At 45.3% G+C, this 17,059-nt stretch overlaps 2 protein-coding genes across 4 annotated transcripts in view; one reads left to right on the forward strand and one right to left on the reverse strand.

The window, feature by feature from the left end:
• The window catches only part of ZBTB2 (zinc finger and BTB domain containing 2), a 30,484-nt gene extending 17,301 nt beyond the window's left edge, over window positions 1-13,183 (reverse strand). Inside the window, exon 1 of one of the 3 annotated variants that reach the window (XM_023206145.2) lies at window positions 12,849-13,183. The gene's annotated coding sequence lies outside the window, so the exon portion shown is untranslated. Of the gene's footprint in view, window positions 1-1,923; window positions 2,446-12,311; window positions 12,466-12,848 lie in introns of those variants that run through there. The other 2 variants (XM_023206146.2, XM_023206147.1) reach the window with 2 other exon arrangements.
• Window positions 1,542-15,496, forward strand: LOC111538641 (serine/arginine repetitive matrix protein 2-like). The gene is made up of 5 exons (XM_031935698.1): window positions 1,542-1,573; window positions 9,378-9,426; window positions 11,379-11,731; window positions 11,873-12,064; window positions 12,125-15,496. Exons 1-5 carry the CDS (start codon window positions 1,542-1,544, stop codon window positions 13,047-13,049), a joined length of 1,551 nt encoding a protein of 516 aa, XP_031791558.1. The 3' UTR covers window positions 13,050-15,496.
• Window positions 15,497-17,059: the final 1,563 nt, after the last annotated feature.

Raw genomic sequence — 17,059 nt, forward strand, 5'->3', positions numbered from 1 at the left:
GTCTGGCTCTGTGGCCCAGGCTGGAGTGCAGTGGCCGGATCTCAGCTCACTGCAAGCTCCGCCTCCCGGCTTCAAGCCATTCTCCTGCCTCAGGCTCCCGACTAGCTGGGACTACAGGCGCCCGCCACCTCGCCTGGCTAGTTTTTTGTATTTTTTAGTAGAGACGGGGTTTCACCGTGTTAGCCAGGATGGTCTCGCTCTCCTGACCTCATGATCCACCCGTTTCGGCCTCCCAAAGTGCTGGGATTACAGGCTTGAGCCACCGCGCCCGGCCAAGTACATATACTTATTATAAAAGATTCAAATATTATGGACAGACAAAATGTGAGATTTTTCTATCCAGCTCCACCCTAACTCTTTTCTCCATACTCTAGTTAATACTTGGTATTCTTTGCCAATATGGTTTTTTTACTTTGTAGGCCTTTAATGATGAAGTAAAGCTTATTTTTATATTTATTGACCATTTGTATTTCCTTTAGTACCTCTTCATGAGCTCTGCCCATTTTCCTATTCAATTCTCTTTTTCTTATCAATTTAATAAAACCCAGCCAGGTGTGGTGGCTTATGCCTCTAATCCTAACACTTGGGGAGGCCAAGGTGGGAGGACTGCCCAAGCCCAGGAGTTCACGACTAGCCTGGGCAACATGGAGCGACCCCCATCTCTACAAAAAATTTTTTAAAAAGCCAGGGATGGTGGCACACACCTGTGGTCCCAGCTAGAAGCTCCCACTCCAGAAGATGAAGTGGGAGGATCACCTGAGCCCAGGGGATTGAGGCTGCATGCAGTGAGCTGTGTTAGCGCCACTGCACACTAGCCTGGGAAACAGAGTGAGACCCTGTCTTACAAAAACAAAAACAAAAACAAAAACCTATTAAACTCTTTGTATATAAGGAAAATAGGCCCTGTGTCACATATGTTGCTAATAATTTTCTCACTTCCTTTGCATCTGTTTATAGAGATTTTGACAAATACAATTTTATGTTTGAATGCCATCAAATTTGTTAATGTTTTATAGGATTTTGAGGTTTTGGTTTTTACATGAATGGGTATATATTATTTCCTTCGATACAGCAAACTATATGGCTCCCTCTCTTTCCATAAACAGACTAACATAAGCATTCTATTCAGACCATAAGAATGAAGCCATGATAGAACGCTCAATGTTTTTTAAGGGAGTCTACCAGTTATTTTAGAATCTCAATTTAGGAATTTAAGAGAGTCTACTAGTTATTTTAGAATGTCAATTTAGGAACATCTCCTAGATCAGGAAACACACTGAACATAAGTATTCAAATACAGAGGAAAGAATACATGTGCATGACTCAGAGAAATGAAAAAAAAAAAAAAGAAAAAGCAGAAAAACGGAACAAGTTGCATGTTCAAAATTCACAAGGGGGAATATTCACACAGATTAACTTGAAAAAATTTTATTTTGGAGACCAAAAAACCTTTCTCAAAAAGAAAACCAAAACCAAAACCCCTAGACTGTTCCATATGTGAACTGCCTGAGGAAATGGGGCAAAAGGGTAGAGAAGGTACTATGGGCTACACTCTGGCCGCTGCCCAGCGACAGTACTGGCTTTTCTTAAATCTTTCTTTCCTCTTTTCTCATCACGGCCTCCCTTCATACTCATTTCCATGAGGCTTAACTGGCCCAAAATACACCAGCTAGGGCCCTGGTATCCTCGTGGATGGCTTGGCTGAGGCCGCCCCTCTTTTGTGGGAATGGCTGCCTGCTCTTCCCATCTCCAAGCCAGCTCCCGCCCCACTCTGCTCACCAAGGTCACCAAGGACCTTGTTCCCCAGCCTCAGGGACTCAGTGGCTTACTCAGCCTTTTGGCGGCATTTTGTATTCTCCCTCCCGCTTTGATAAATCTTTGGTCTCTGGTTTTCAGGCTACTGCTCTCTGGTTTTTGACTCACCACAGGCTGTTCTATTTTAATCTCCATCCAGGGTTCCTCTTGCTGGTCTCCTCTGCGCCTGGTCCCCAGCCCACTCCTCATTCTGCAGCCTCTCTTTGGTGATCTCTTTCACTTCCCCTTGGCTATTCCCCAGGAACCTTAAACTTGATTTAGGTAAAACTCAACTCACTTCCTCCCTGTCCTCTCACTGCCATTTACCCAAAAAGACAATAAAAACCAGGTACACAAATCTGCTCCTTCTGTATTCCCTGGCTCAGTGCAGGGTCCCATTTCCACCCTCTGACCAAGCCAGAAATCTCAATTCATCCTCAGGCCTCCCCATTGTCTTACTCCTCACATCAGCCCCCAACTGCCATTAATTGAAACTCTACCTTCCTGCCACACCTTAGCCTCACCTCCCAACTCATTTGTCCATCTCCAGTTCTGGCCTCCTTCATGCATCCACCACACAATAGCCAGAATGACCTTTCGAAAGGGCAAACCTGATGTCACCTGCTTAAAATCCTTCTGTGGGTTGGGCACAGTGGCTTACGCCTGTAATCCCAGCACTTTGGGAGGCTGAGGTGGGCAGATCACCTGAGGTCAGGAGTTTGAGACCAGCCTGGCCAACATGGTGAAACTCTGTCTCTACAAAAAATACAAAAATTAGCCTGGCATGGTGGCAAGTGCCTGTAATCCCAGCTACTCGAGAGGCGGAGGCAGGAGAATCGCTTAAACCTGGGAAGTGGAGGTTGCAGTGAGCTGAGATCATGCCACTGCACTCTAGTGCGGGTGAGAGAGTGAGACTCCATCTTATAAATAAATAAATAAATAAATAAATAAAATCCTCCTGTGGTTCCTTACTGCCATTAGGATAAAATCCCAGTGCTGCTGCACCTCTTCCAGACTGCTGCACCATCTAACAGTTGCTTACTCTGCATCCCATACTCTGGTGCTAATCTAAACTAATGCTTTCCAGGCTTTCTGATTTCACAGATCTACTAAAAACAACAAACCTTCAAACTAAGGTCCAACATTGCTCCCTCTTTATTTTGCCAGCAAAGACATGAAACATTCACAAACCTGGTAGGCTTTTACACATAAATACATAGAAATGACACAATGTCAGTATTATCCTCCCAGAGGAAGGACAGGTGGCACTATATTCAATGCAGTCATACCTTGCTTAACAAGAGATACGTTCTGAGAAATGCATCGTCAGGCAATTTTGTCATTGTGCGAACATCATAAAGGTACTTCCACAAACCTAGTTGGTATAGCCTACTACACAGGCCTAGGCTATATGGCAATCTATTGCTCCTAGGTTACAAACCTGGACAGCATGTTACCGTACTGTAGGCAATTGTAACACAATGGTATTTGTGTATCGAAACAGTTAAACACAAAAAACTTACATAAATAGATGGTGTTATAGTCTTACGGGACCATTGTTGTATACGTGGTCTTTCATTGACTGAATTTATTATGGGTACATGACTATGTATGAAAATATATTTTTCTTATCTTTTTTTTGAGACGGAGTTTCGCTCTTGTTGACCAGGCTGGCGTGCAATGGTGCAATCTCGGCTCACTACAACCTCTGCCTCCCAGGTTCAAGCAATTCTCCTGCCTCAGCCTCTAGAGTAGCTGGGATTATGGGCATGTGCCACCACACCCAGCTAATTTTGTATTTTTAGTAGAGATGGGGTTTCTCCATGTTAGTCAGGCTGGTCTCGAACTCCCAACCTCTGATGATCCATCTGCCTCGGCCTCTTTTTTTTTTTTGAGACAGAGTTTCGTTCTTGTTGCCCAGGCTAGAGTGAAATGGCATGCATTCTCAGCTCACTGCAACCTCTACCTACCGGCCTAATATTTTTCTAATGCAAACAAATTACAACATGAAATGTTACTTTAATACATTAAATTGTACCTAATTTTTTTTTAAGATGGAGTCTTGCTCTGTTGCCCAGGCTGGAGTGCAGTGGTGTGGTATTGGCTCACTTCAACTTCCGCCTCCTGGGTTCAAGCAATTCTCTGGCTCAGTCTCTGATTATAGGCGCCGACCACCACGCCTAGCTAATTTTTGTACTTTCAGTAGAGACGGGGTTTCATTATGTTGGCCAGGCTGGTCTTGAACTCCTGACTTCGTGATCCACCCGCCTTGGCCTCCCAAAGTGCTGGGATTACAGGTATGAGCCACCACACCAAGCCTGTATCTAATTTTTTATACGGGGTCTTGCTATGTCACTCAGGCTGGTCTTGAACTCCTGGGTTCAAGTGATCCTCCTGCCTAAGCCTCCTGAGTAGCTGGGACTAGAAATGCATGTCACATTGCCCAGCTAATTATTTTCTTGATACGCGACTGTCAGTTTGGTGATCTCTAAGAATGGATCATCAAGGGTCCAGCTTGTTTTGAAATACAAGCATTACTAAAAATTCAGTTTCATTTGAATATATTGATAATGGAGACAAAATGAGGTTATTTCACTTACTTTGGGACTTCTGGATAAGCTAAGCTAAGCTAAGGAATGGCAGTTTCGTCTCCCAGAAGGTCCTGAACACCCTGGTGATGATTTGGCTCCTGACAGCGTACAATACTTACTGCTCAAAGGCTTCACTCTCAAGGCTGGGCAGCTTGGCAGCCTGAGCTCTAAAGGGTTAGGGGAGAGGTGTCGCATCTGTACACAGGCTTCGAACCTCTACTCTAGGATTTTGAATATGCTGCTTTCAGAGGAACATGAGACGAACAGACAGACACACTCACTCACACACATACACAGGCGCGCACACACACACACACACCCCTGCCCCTCATGTTCTCCTTGCCCTGGTGCATCTGTGAACGAGCCAGTTTATACACATTGCCTGATGCTTCTGGAAAGCTGGCAACAAATCTTCCTTATCATTTACTATTTTATCCCAGTGCCTTGCATATGCCTAGGGTTTAGTATTTGTTAAGTAAATTAATAAGCAGATGCTCCAGGAGGAAAAGAGTGCTGAGTTCCAGTCAAGGCTCTGCCTCTCACCAGCTGGGTGACTGGGGGTAGAAGTTGTTTCTAGTTATCCTAGATTGACCTAAAAAATTCTCATCAATTTAACACCTGCTATGTTTTGGAATAATTTTTCAATTTAAAAATACTACCTTGTGTTTCTTCATGCTAATAATTAATTTCTGAATAGTGCTTTATAATTCACAATAACCCTGAAGGGTAAAGAGCCAGAGAAAAGGAGGATGGAGACAGACGTCATGTTAATGATTTTGGTCCATATCTTAAAAACAATGGGAAGCCACCCAAGGGGATTTTAAGCAGGATGACTTGATAAGATCTCTACAACATACAGACTGCAGAACCAATCAAACTGGGGAGGAGGGGGTAACAAGCGGGCAAGTGAAGACCTGCTGGACAATGGTCTAGAGGGGACAACTGCCAGTGGTCTACAAAAGAGATAATGGACTCAACTCAGGTGGTACTGAGGAAGATGGAGGAAATTGGCAGGAGTCAAAAGATATTTAGAAGACAAAAAAAACCAACAGACCTGGTTGATCAGTCGGATGAAGGAGAATGGAGCAGATCAAAGTGTCCAGGAAGACTTCCTAGACTTCTTATTTGTATAACTGGATAGATCTTGGTGCGCTCCAACAGGAGGGAACACAGGGCAAATACCCAGTTTGGTGGGAAGGGCAAGAAGTTAGGTTCACACATGTTGGGTTTGAGATACTTTTGAGATAACCAAGAGGAGATGCAGAGTATATGTTGGTTACACTGGTCTGGAGCTTGGAAGTCCTGACTGTGATTTGTCTGAGTCTTCAGAAAAGCCGTGTCCTGAAATCACTACACTGTAGTTGAGAGAGGTTAAAATTGTCAACAAATAGAGTCAGGATTGAACTCTGGTCTTCTGGGCATACAGTTCATGTTGTCTCCACTCTACTACCTTGCTCTACAGAGCACTCCTAAAAGTTCTTCCTGATCCCAGTCACAAAGGGCGGAAAATCAAGACATGAAACTGAAGACCTAGGTAAAATCCCCAACCATTTAACACTGTAAATGAACTTAAAAAAAACCCCAACTAAATAAAAAACAAGTCATTTGTCTTTTCTAAATTAGAATAGTAAGCTGAAAGGAACTGAAGAAAAGTAGCACTGGAGAGAGGAGGCAGTGCCTATAAATGGGTTTTCATGGAATGCCTTCTTTCTGTATGTGTACAAAGTTTTTACTTTTCTTAACTAAATTCAGAGACTATAAGACATACTCATGTTGAAAAAATAAAAAACATTTCCTAAAGCCAAATACAAATGACCTTTTAGATTATTTAATGCTTTGGTTTTCATTGTCACCACTGTTTCCTACTTGATAATGGGACACTGACCACCTAGCTGTCACTTGCTTTCAGCTTCCATCACAGAGCACATGTGGGCTGATCCGTAAGCAAGTCACTCATCCTTTTGGAGGTGCAGAAGAATGGGGCACATACAATTATGTTATATTTTGACAACCTAAGTTCCTCCTTCATTTTCAGTATAAGCATAGGACACCAAAACAGCTTTCAGAAATTGTTGATTCCGTTTTTAAAGATAATAGCTGTTCTAAGACACTAACCACCACTTATACTATCTGTTTCAAGGGCACTAAAAGAGTCCTCTGAAGTCCTTGATTTTATTTAAGTGAAGCATAAATGAATATTGTAATGCAAAGGACAATCAGTAAGAGTAGAAGTATTACCCACAAGCAAGTAGTTTAGACCATTTGCCAGGAAGAAAAGCTGCTTTTTCAATTACTATTATTAATAATTAATATTGGAGGGTCCATGAAGTAAACCTGAATGAGGCTGGTCATTCAAATCTTAATATATTTTAAAACTGTATTTTGAAGGTGGCAAATGCATCTTATTTAGTTGTGATAATGGATTGGCATTTTTTTCTTAACATTTCCTTAGTTAACCTTCTTCCATAGTAACCCATAGTAACTAGAAAACAGAGGGGCAAAAACTAACAGCATTTATTTTCATGTTAAAAAGCACTGAATTTGTAAAATACTACTGTTTTCAATTATATTTTCCCTATGTTTACACTTAGTTTTTAGTTTCCAAATGTAAGTTGGGGTCATAAGGAGGCAATTCAGGGACATCTTAGGTGTCAAACAGAAGTAGATCAGAGATTTATGGCTAATAAAGAGTTCATATTAAAGTAATAATTCTAAAGGCATTATGCTACAATCAACCTGAAGGAAACTTACAAATGATTACACACAGCAAAATTAAAAAACTAATCTGGGCTGAGGACAGTGGCTCACCCCTGTAATCTTAGCACTTTGAGAGGCCAAGGTGGGCAGATCACTTGAGCCCCAGAGACCAGCCTGCACAACATGATGAGACCCTGTCTCTATAAAAAGAAAATTAGCTGAATGTGGTGGCATGTACCCATGGTCCCAGCTACTAGGGGGCTGAAGTGGGAAGACTGCTTGAGCCAGGAAGGTTGAGGCTGCTGTGAGCCGTGGTCGTGCCACTGCACTCTAACCTGGATGAAGGAGTAAGACCCTGTCTCAAAACAACAACAACAAAAAACTAATCTGCTTCTAGTAATCCACCAGAATAGAGATTGCCTTCGTTTTTCATATGCCATGATTTGTAAAATTAATCTGAAGAAAATATAATCACCTAATTGTGTAGTTCAGGGTATATAACACAGTTTCAAATGTGTTTAACTCAAAGTCTTAATAACATATTTCAATATTTTAGAGCAGGGCTTCTCAAACTTTTTGGTGTTGGGATCCCTTAATGGTCTTAAAAATTATTAAGAAAATCAATTATATGTTTATATGGATTTTAACTATTGACATTTACCATATTAGAAATTAAAATGGTGAAATTTTAGAAATATTTAATTCAATTAAAAACAATAAACTCATTACATGTTAAAGTACAGAACATTTTTATGAAAAAATAATTGTATTTTCTAAAACAACAAAGTGGTGTCTTTTTATATTTTTGCAATTCTCTTTAACAGAAGACAACCGTATTTTGCTTTTACTCCTCAATTAACTCTGTTTTGGTTGAGTAGTGAAGAAAATCCAGCCTCACCCACCTATGTAGTTGGAAAAAGGAGTATTATAATAGCCTTTTCAGGTAATAGTCTTCTTTTCTATTATACCAAAACTTGACAAGTGGTACTTTCTTAAAAGTTGGTTGTGTAACGTAAAACTACATAACTGAATTAACTTTTCCTACTCTATTATAGTAATATTCATTGGTCTATCCACTTTCAATGGATCACTTACTCATTCATGATTTTTAACATCATCTGTTGATCATTTGGAAAACATTGGCTCACTGAATTAAGCAGATCTTCTCAGTGTCAACACTGAGAAGTCTGCAGACCACACTTCGACAAGTGCCATTCAGAATCACTTTGGGACTCAGAGAACCTAATGACTCTCCCGGTGCCGGAGAACATGCACACTTTGAAATCATTCCAGAGTAGAGGATTCTGACGCTTACTCTGTTTGGTGCAGAACTTAGCGAGTGCACCCTATTTAAGAGAATAGTATGGCCGGGCACGGTGGCTCACGCCTGTAATCCCAGCGCTTTGGGAGGCCGAGGCGGGTGGGTCACGAGGTCAGAAGGTAGAGACCATCCTGGCTAACACAGTGAAACCCGTCTCTACTAAAAATACAAAAAAATTAGCCAGGCATGGTGGCAGGCGCCTGTAGTCCCAGCTACTTGGGAGGCTGAGGCTGGAGAATGCTGTGAATCTGGAAGGCGGAGCTTGCAGTGAGCCAGTGAGCCGAGATCGCGCCACTGCACTCCAGCCTGGGGACAGAGTGACACTCCGTCTCAAAAAAAAAAAAAAAAAAAAAGTACACTAAAATATCTTACAAAAGTAAAAATGTAGTTTCCCTTAGTACTTGGCCAGATACACAAAAGTGTTTTTCAAATTCCTATCTTTGAACACTGAACTTCCTTAAAGTGACACTCAAAGGCATGTGATGCATACCTCAAGCATGTGAACTGGGGGTTATGAGTTTGAGCATAAATAGGAGCCACCAAGTTGGCTTCTAAAACGGATCTATATGTCTTGTGCTGCCAACTCCTTGTAAGGTTCTGTGACTACTGATTCCATATCTTAATGGCTCTATCAGCATTGTAAAAATACTGAATCTTATTTACTATCAATTCAAAGTAATATTTTAATTGTCTAACAGTTTTAATTTGTTAGTTCAAATTATAACCTACTTCAGCATAAAGAAGATTTTAGAAATATTCTTGGTCTAATGCTTAGAATGCTTACTTTTTTTTTTCTTCAGGGAAATAAAAACGTTCAATTCCCTTTTAGGTTTTCAGGGTCATGTTCAGAGAGCCAAAGAGCATACGAAAATAGGAAAAGTGATGATAAATGACCTTTGTCAGGTGCATTTGTTATTTTATGGTAAAAAAAATTACCAGTAAACCAGTTGTTTCAATCTTCCTTTCCTGTGCAGGCTGGTGCCACGGGGCTTGCCCAGCTTTTCCAAGTTCCTACAGGGAAAGGTGAGTGGGGCTACAGATGAAGCACCAAGAAACAGTAAGAGCTGGCAGGACAGTCCCCATCTCTAAAGCTGCTGATCCCAGGCCCATGCTACAGATGAGCTTTAGGTATTTCCTTCTCTATTTTGGTAAGTCTCAAATTGAGGAAAGCACATCCACTTACTCAGGGGCATGCTGTGGGTACTTGAAATCACAAGATTACAAGGTATATCTCTTTATAGGGTTGGGGTGAATACATTTTCTTTTCTAATACAGATGGGGGGGTCTATGTTACCCAGGTTGGTCTTGAACTCTTGGCTTCAAGCAATCCTCCAGCCTTGGCCTCCCAAAGTGCTGGGATTACAGGCGTGAGTGAGCCACTTTGCTTGGCCATCAACACATTTTTGTATTATTTTATATTGTCTTACAAAACTGCAGAGTTTGGAGGTTACTATAAAGTTCATACTAAAGTTTAAGACAAAAAAGCAGGTGTCACTGTGGCAGCTTTTATTCTATAACTTAAAACATGATTAGTGTTTATTCTCTGCTGCTACGTTGCTGAGCATCAATGTCTTTACATACCCTTTGAAGAGAAGCTTTAAAACTGGCAAGTATGCACTTGGACTGTATGACACAGTTTTAGGGGTGTAGACTACACTCCACTGTAGACTATTCCACTGTTGACTCTTAGTGGCACTGGCATATCACTTCTTGCACTTACGATGGCTTCAATAACTGGCCAATTCTTTGTCTAGCAAATAAACTACAAGTTTATTACATGAGAAATGCCCAGTTTAAAAGGATGTCCTATTAGTGGTAAATTACTATGCTCTTAAATATTGCCTTCTTGTCCAGGAGCGGTGGCTCACCCCTGTAATCCCAGCACTTTGGGAGGCCGAGGCGGGAGGATCGCTTGAGCCCAGGAGTTCAAGACCGTCTTGGGCAACATGGCGAGACCCGTCTCTTATTAAAAAGAAAAAATAAAGAAAACAATGACTTTTTTTTTTTTTTTTTGAGACGGAGTCTCGCTCTGTCGCCCAGGCTGGGGTACAGTGGCCGGATCTCCGCTCACTGCAAGCTCCGCCTCCCGGGTTCACGCCATTCTCCTGCCTCAGCCTCCCCAGTAGCTGGGACTACAGGCGCCCGCCACCTCGCCCGGTTAGTTTTTTGTATTTTTTAGTAGAGACGGGGGGTTTCACCGGTTAGCCAGGATGGTCTCGATCTCCTGACCTCGTGATCCGCCCGTCTCGGCCTCCCAAAGTGCTGGGATTACAGGCTTGAACCACCGCGCCCGGCCAAGAATGACCTTTTAACAGTTTGAAAACATCCTGGATACACACCAAGATCATTCAGAATGCAGTGGAATTTACCTTACCAATTTGTAATTTTGGTTTGTGATAAATCAGACAAATAAGAATTAAAATGGCATAGTCCCAATTCTGTATTAAACTTTCAGGGTACTCCCACACTAAAACGCAGTGGTGTGTACAACTAGCCCTGGCGCTCCAGCGGGGCTCGGCATAGATTTACATTAGCAAGGCCACGGCAGCACGTTTAAGTAATCCCAGAGCCCTCCCCCACCCCAGGAGTTTTGATAATTCTGACCTTCTCTATGCTTTTATGCTTTATTTTACTAAAACAATACCCTGAGAAAATGAATAGAATCGATGCTCACAAACTCAGTGGGCCCATTGTACGATGAAAGAGCTAATGAACAATGCAGCTGGGGGAGGCGGGGAGCGACAGCCGGATTATATCCCCAAGGCGTAATTAGGAGTTCACGTATTCGGATGGAAGTTCCTGCAGTAAAAGACGTAGCTGCAGCTTCTCCGGCCCAGGGACTCGTCTACTCTTGTTACCGTCGCTTCTTTATTACCTCTTTTACTACCATCTAAAAGCGGCAAAACCCAGCTTCCTTTGCAGCTTCTGGCTAAACAGTTCTCTCTTGCGGCTTTGTTTAAACAAGAACGGTTTAGGGGTTTCGCTACACCGAGCAAACGACGCCACCGCCAGGAAGCAGCCTCCTCGCCTCGGGGTCCGGTCGGGGCGTGAGGGCCGGGAGGGTCCCACGCCCCGAGGCTAAGCAGCCGAAACCACAGCGCGCTCGGGGCCAACCCGGGCTGTATCGCAGGCGCAGATCGCACGTCGGGCGGAAGCTCGAAGCCGCCGGCTCAACGCGCTCAGCACCCGGGACTGGGCCCGGCCTGCAGCCGCAGGGAGAGGGCGACAGGGGCGGCGCCACAGAAGCCGACGCGTCCCCAGCCCGCCTGAACGCGCAGCAACAGCCACCTCGCCCCACCCGCCCCGCGGGGCGGGGGCCTGGCCAGGGGCGGGTCCGGGGGCGCGGCGCCGGGGCCCTCTGGCCCCCTCCGGTCTCGGCGGCCCCGCCCCCGTCCCCGTCCCCGAGGGGTTGAGGGGGAGGGAGGGGCGACGCACTCCGGCCGCGTTGCACGCTCGCCGCTTCCCTCAGTCCCGCGTGCGCGCGCGCGCTCGCCGCAAGTCCCGCGGAGTTTAACACAATGCCGACGCCTACGCCGTGCGCAACGCCCCGGCCGGCGAAACAGCCCCAGCGCCGGGGGCGGGGGTGGCCCAGACAGGGAGAGGGGATGAGCGCGCGCGAGAGCCGGAGACAGCGCGAGACCCGAGGAGGCCGGAAGCGCGCGTGCGCGCCCCCGCCCGCGAGCGGGAGGCGGAGCCGCAGCAGTAGCGGCAGCAGCTGTAGGAGCCGCTGCAGCTGGGAGAAGCGCCAGAGAGGCCGGGCCTGCTCCGGTCGGACCGGATCCCTCCCTTCCCCCTCCCTCCTCCCTCCCCTCCCCCAAACCCACTTCCGCAGCTCGCGGCCTTGCCGCCGAAGCAGCAGCGGCGGCAGCAGCAGGAGGCGGCGGCGAGGCGTCGGAAGGATTACGCACCTGACGGGCCCGCCTCCGAGGGCTCCAGCGCGGGACGCTCACCGGTCGCCGCCGCCCAGGGCGCACTTCGCGGTGGCGGTGGGAAGGGAGGGACCGGCCACGGGGAACGGAACGCGAATCGCCCCCCTCCCCTTCCTCCCTCCCTCCCTCCGATCCGCCGCCCGCCCTCTCGGCTTCCGTCCCCTCCCCCTCCCGCAAAACCCCGGATGGAGCCGCTGCCGACTCGCCGCCGCCTGGCTCCGGGGGATGGTTTTGTCAAGCGGCCAGAGCCCCGGCGCCAGGCGTAGCCGCCACCGCCCCCGCGAGGCGCCCCTGCCCTCGCTTCCCAGAACCGGTCCCCGAGTGGCCCGGGCCCTCCGCCTGCCTGCACCCAGAGCCCTGGGACGAGGGTCATTCGTCGTCTTTGTTGCCACTGCCGCTGCCGGAACCGTTTGCGAGCTCCGGTGGCCCCCGCTCCCCCCCCCCGTCTTCCCGTACCCTGGGCTAGGGGTGGCACGTGGGCACCGGCCCCGGGAGGCGGAGGCGGTGCGCGCTTACCTGTCGCCGGTGCTGCTGCGGCGGGGGGTGTGGAGGAGGCGTTGCTGGGCAGCCTCGGCCGTGCTGTCCTCCCCGCCGCCGCCGCCGCCTCTGCCTCTCGCTGCTGGTGCTGCTGCTGCTGCCGCCGCGGTCGGTGTCTCCGGCGCGGCGGCGGCGGCGGCGGCGGGGCTTTTCCTGTCCGGTTACGTTAAGGTCACATGACCGAGAGAGCGGAGAGACTTGTGCAAAGAGGCTGCGAGCGGCTCCCGCCGGGGGGGAGAGGCGGCGAGAGAGCAGTGGCGGCAAGAGCCCCCCCCCCCCCCCCCAGCCGCCCCCCCCCCCCCGCCCGCCTCCGCCTCCTGCTGCTCTGCCGCCGCCGCCGCCGCCTGCAGCACTCCACTGCCGCTCCCACCCAGGCTCCGCGCTCTGCTCCAGCCAAACTTCTGCAGACCATGTGCAGCTGAGGCGAGGAAACTTCTCTCCACCTATTGGGGCTGGAGGCCTGAGTCACAAGCCCCTTGTTTACATAAAGTGTTTAGGTAGGACCAGTCCTTGAGATGCTCCGGGTAGAGATGGAGAGCTACTGCTCATATCCTTCTGCCGGCTTCTGCTTGGGATCTTTTGGCCTTTACCCTTGTCCCTTGACTTTCCGTGTTTGTTTTAAACCGGGGAGATACTGTAAACCAATATCTTTCTGTCACCAATGGTAACTGAAAGTCATGCTGAAGTACAGATGCCTGTACTGTGCACAGAGGTAGAGGTGCTTTCCTTTTCCTTGCAGATTAGTTGAGCGACGTAAGATGTTTCTGTTAGGGTTGAATTTGATGGTTGTTTCAGCAACTGGATTTTCCTTTTTGAAGTTTTGGCCCCCCAAAATGAAAGTCTGCAACGCATGTTTGTTAATTTATTCTCCTGTTAGGTTTTGGTCTTTGAGGTATGGATTCCAGTGTTGGCTATTCTGTTAGATTTAGAGGTGTGGAAAATCAACGGGGAGATCCTGAAACATGGCAGAGAAGTTAGAATTTCCTGGTCATTTTTAACATTTTAAAGTTTACTTTTGGTTGTTGCCATTTTTCTAGAATTCGTGTGTTTTTTGGGGAAATGCAGTTCAGTTCTTTGAGGATTGGAATTTAATGATACGTTTACACATCTAGGATTTTTTGAGATTTAGAAAGGATATGGCTGTATTCTTAAGGAAGTGGAGGCAGCAGTTTCTAGGATACTCTGGTTTCAAGTCATGCTAACCTCGTTATGATGTCTAACCCATGTTGGTTTACAGTCTGACCACCAGCACAATGCCTGGCACATAGTTTAAATCATTTAAGGCAAGCTTACCATCCTAAGACAATTTAATACATAGAAGTGTCCCTCCTAAAAATATTTTATTTAGCAATCTAGTTATACCTGCAGGTACTGATGACTAATTCCTTCTTTGAAGACAAAATAAGCAGCTGTGTAGCTTCAGTGGCTCTCAGATGGATAATAGATTCAGTGAACACTTGCCTTGAACTTTACTGTTTTTTGATCAGCTAGATAAGTGACTTTAGTAGGTAAATGTCTGCCTCCAAAACCAAATGCTGATCTAAGTATTCTACTGCACCGCTGTCACTGGAACATCAAAGTTGGCCTTCAGACTGGCATGTTCCTTGGATTGGCTTGAGTATTGAGGTCCATCTCATCTTATTAGGAAACTAAAATGATGTTGATTATTTTGTGGAGAATCATAGAGATCTGTAGGTTCTTAATTCTTTTGGACTTTCATTCTGAAATTTTTCAACCTTATGGTGTTGGTGGAGTGTTCATGTGAAAAGTGATACTGATTTAAGAAAAAATAAAAGAAAAAGTGGGCAAAACTAATGCTAAACTTGATACCATTGGGCAGAAATTTGCCTATGTGTGTAGAGTAATTGGTCTTGAGTCAAAGTAACTATGCTTATTTTTGAGATCACTGAATATTTCCTAGCGCTACACTCTATATAGGCTTATGGAAAGAAACCCAGGGGTGAGCCCAGAAACTGAATATCAGTCCTAAAGAAAGCCTATCAAGTGCATCCTATTCTCTTCAAGAGCTGCTACTCGAATTTAGGACTGGACTGGTTTGCTGCTCGTTCTCTTGAGGCATAGGCAGCCACATTTGAATTTTGCCAAGTATGCAGATAATTCCAACTTGTAGTCAGGATCATCAAGTAATAGCATTATAAAGAGAGCTAAACAGACTATATTTTCTAGAACTTGTTGAAATAGAAACATTTATATGGATACATACATCTTCAAGGTTTGAGGAGAAAACAGCCCTGGCAGGTAAGAGCTAGTTAGTGTATTTCAGGATAGGGCCAAGGGAAGCTTTCAGTTCTCTACTAAGTCTCATTGTGGGAAAGTCACAAATGTCCCTAGTACAGTAATAAGAAAAATAAAAAGGCTGAGCGTGGTGGCTCACACCTGTAATCCCAGGACTTTCAGAAGGGTGGCTTGAGCCCAGGAGTTGCAGATCAGTCAGGACAATATAAGGAAATCCCATGTATTAGAAAAAATGAATTAGCCACGCATGGTGGTGTGGGCCTGTAATCTCAGCTTGGGAGGCTGAGGTGGCAGGATCGCATTCAGTCCAGGAGTTTGAGGCTGCAGTGAGCCATGATCGCATCACTGCACCCTAGTCTGGGCAACAGAGTGCGATCCTATCTCTAAAAAGGAAAAAAAAGTTAAATCACTCTTTGATTATGTGCCAATTTATTTTGGTATTTTGAGAATCTGGTAAATTAGGAATTCAGAAATAGTTTTTAACACTTTTTACTTCAAAGAAAATCACAGTGCAAGCAATCTGAGTGGATTCATCAAAAGATTGCATGAATATTCTGCAGTCTGGTGTTGCTGAAAGTTTTGATTTGTGTTCTGCTGAGACACAACCATAAAAATATGCCCTTGCTTGTATTCTGAAGAGAATAGTTCCAATGAGACTTGGACAATGAGCAGAAAACTTTTTTTTTTTTTTTTGAGATAGAGTCTCATTCTGTTGCCCAAGCTGGAGTACGGTGGCGCGATATGGACTCACTGCAACCTCTGCCTCGTGGTTTCAAGCGATTCTCATGCCTCAGCCTCCCGAGTAGCTGGGACAACAGGTGCCCGCCACTATGCCCGGCCACTGTTTTGTTTTGTTTTTTTTCGCAATGTTGGCCAGGTTGGTCTCGATCTCCTAACCTTGTGATCCACCCTCAGCCTCCCAAAGTACTGGGATTACAGGTGTGAGCCATCGTGCCCAGCCCAGAAAACAATTTAATAGTACTAGATCTCTTGTGTTTGTGAGTGTGTGTGCGCTTAGGTTGAAGATGGAATTTCCTTTAACATTGATTAAAAAAAAAAATAATAGTAGGAAAAAATAAACGCGGTTTGAGTCCAAAGCAGCATTTTTCACTAATTTTGTGAAGGAAGTCCTGTTGAGTAATTTCTTAAATTAGGAGAATGACATACTTTTACATGTTAGATATTAAACTCTAGGGCAGATAGCCATGCCCTGTGTGTTGTGTATCAAGCTTAGTGTATACATCAGAAAAGATGTATTGTGAGAGTGTCTTACATTTCGTTGGTTTGGTCATAAAGTTTATAGAAAATGCTTGTTTTATAGTTGGTTGTTATTGAGACCAGAGTCCCTGAAGGAACTCCCTATGCTTTAGGGAGCTTTTTGTTTTAAACCTACTGATTAGACTTGTGCGTTTTAATGTTTTCAGCTGTAGTTGTAAGAAACACATTTTAAATTGTACCTAGTATACACATACATGTAAAACAAAAAATTTTAAGGAAATAGTACTTGTATTAAGAGTGATATACTCTACTATCTTCTATTTCATTTTTTTAAAGTTGATATTGCTGCCTTAAATTGATTTTTTTCAACCACTAACGAGTCAGGACCCACTATTTAAAAAATACTGGTATATTCTCTTATTGTTACAAATTAACCCAAAACTTAGTGGTTTAAAACAAAAAACTTGTGTTTATCTCATGTAGTTTCTGTGGGTCAGGAATCTGGGAGTAGCTTAGGTGGTTCTGGGTCAGAGTTTTTCATGAGGTCCCAAGGTGGCTCTCGATTGGCAAGTCAGCTATGGCTGACGGTGGAAGTTCTTCATTGGACTGCTTGAGTGTCCTCACATGGCGGAGGCTAGCTACCCCCAGAGTAGGTGACTCAAGCAAGAGCAGAGAGGAGGCCACACACTATCACTTCTGCCATATTCTATTTTTTT

Source organism: Piliocolobus tephrosceles, chromosome 5 (genome assembly GCF_002776525.5).
Source record: "Piliocolobus tephrosceles isolate RC106 chromosome 5, ASM277652v3, whole genome shotgun sequence".
Classification (NCBI taxonomy): domain Eukaryota; kingdom Metazoa; phylum Chordata; class Mammalia; order Primates; family Cercopithecidae; genus Piliocolobus; species Piliocolobus tephrosceles.

Bases quoted from the DNA above. Each gene is read 5' to 3' on its own strand.
- LOC111538641 (XM_031935698.1), top strand. From the start codon at position 1,542: ATGGGCTACACTCTGGCCGCTGCCCAGCGACA. The intron at 9,427-11,378 runs GTGAGTGGGGCT...AGAACGGTTTAG, and splicing joins CCAAGTTCCTACAGGGAAAG to GGGTTTCGCTACACCGAGCA. The intron at 11,732-11,872 runs GCGGGTCCGGGG...CGCTTCCCTCAG, and splicing joins GGGCGGGGGCCTGGCCAGGG to TCCCGCGTGCGCGCGCGCGC.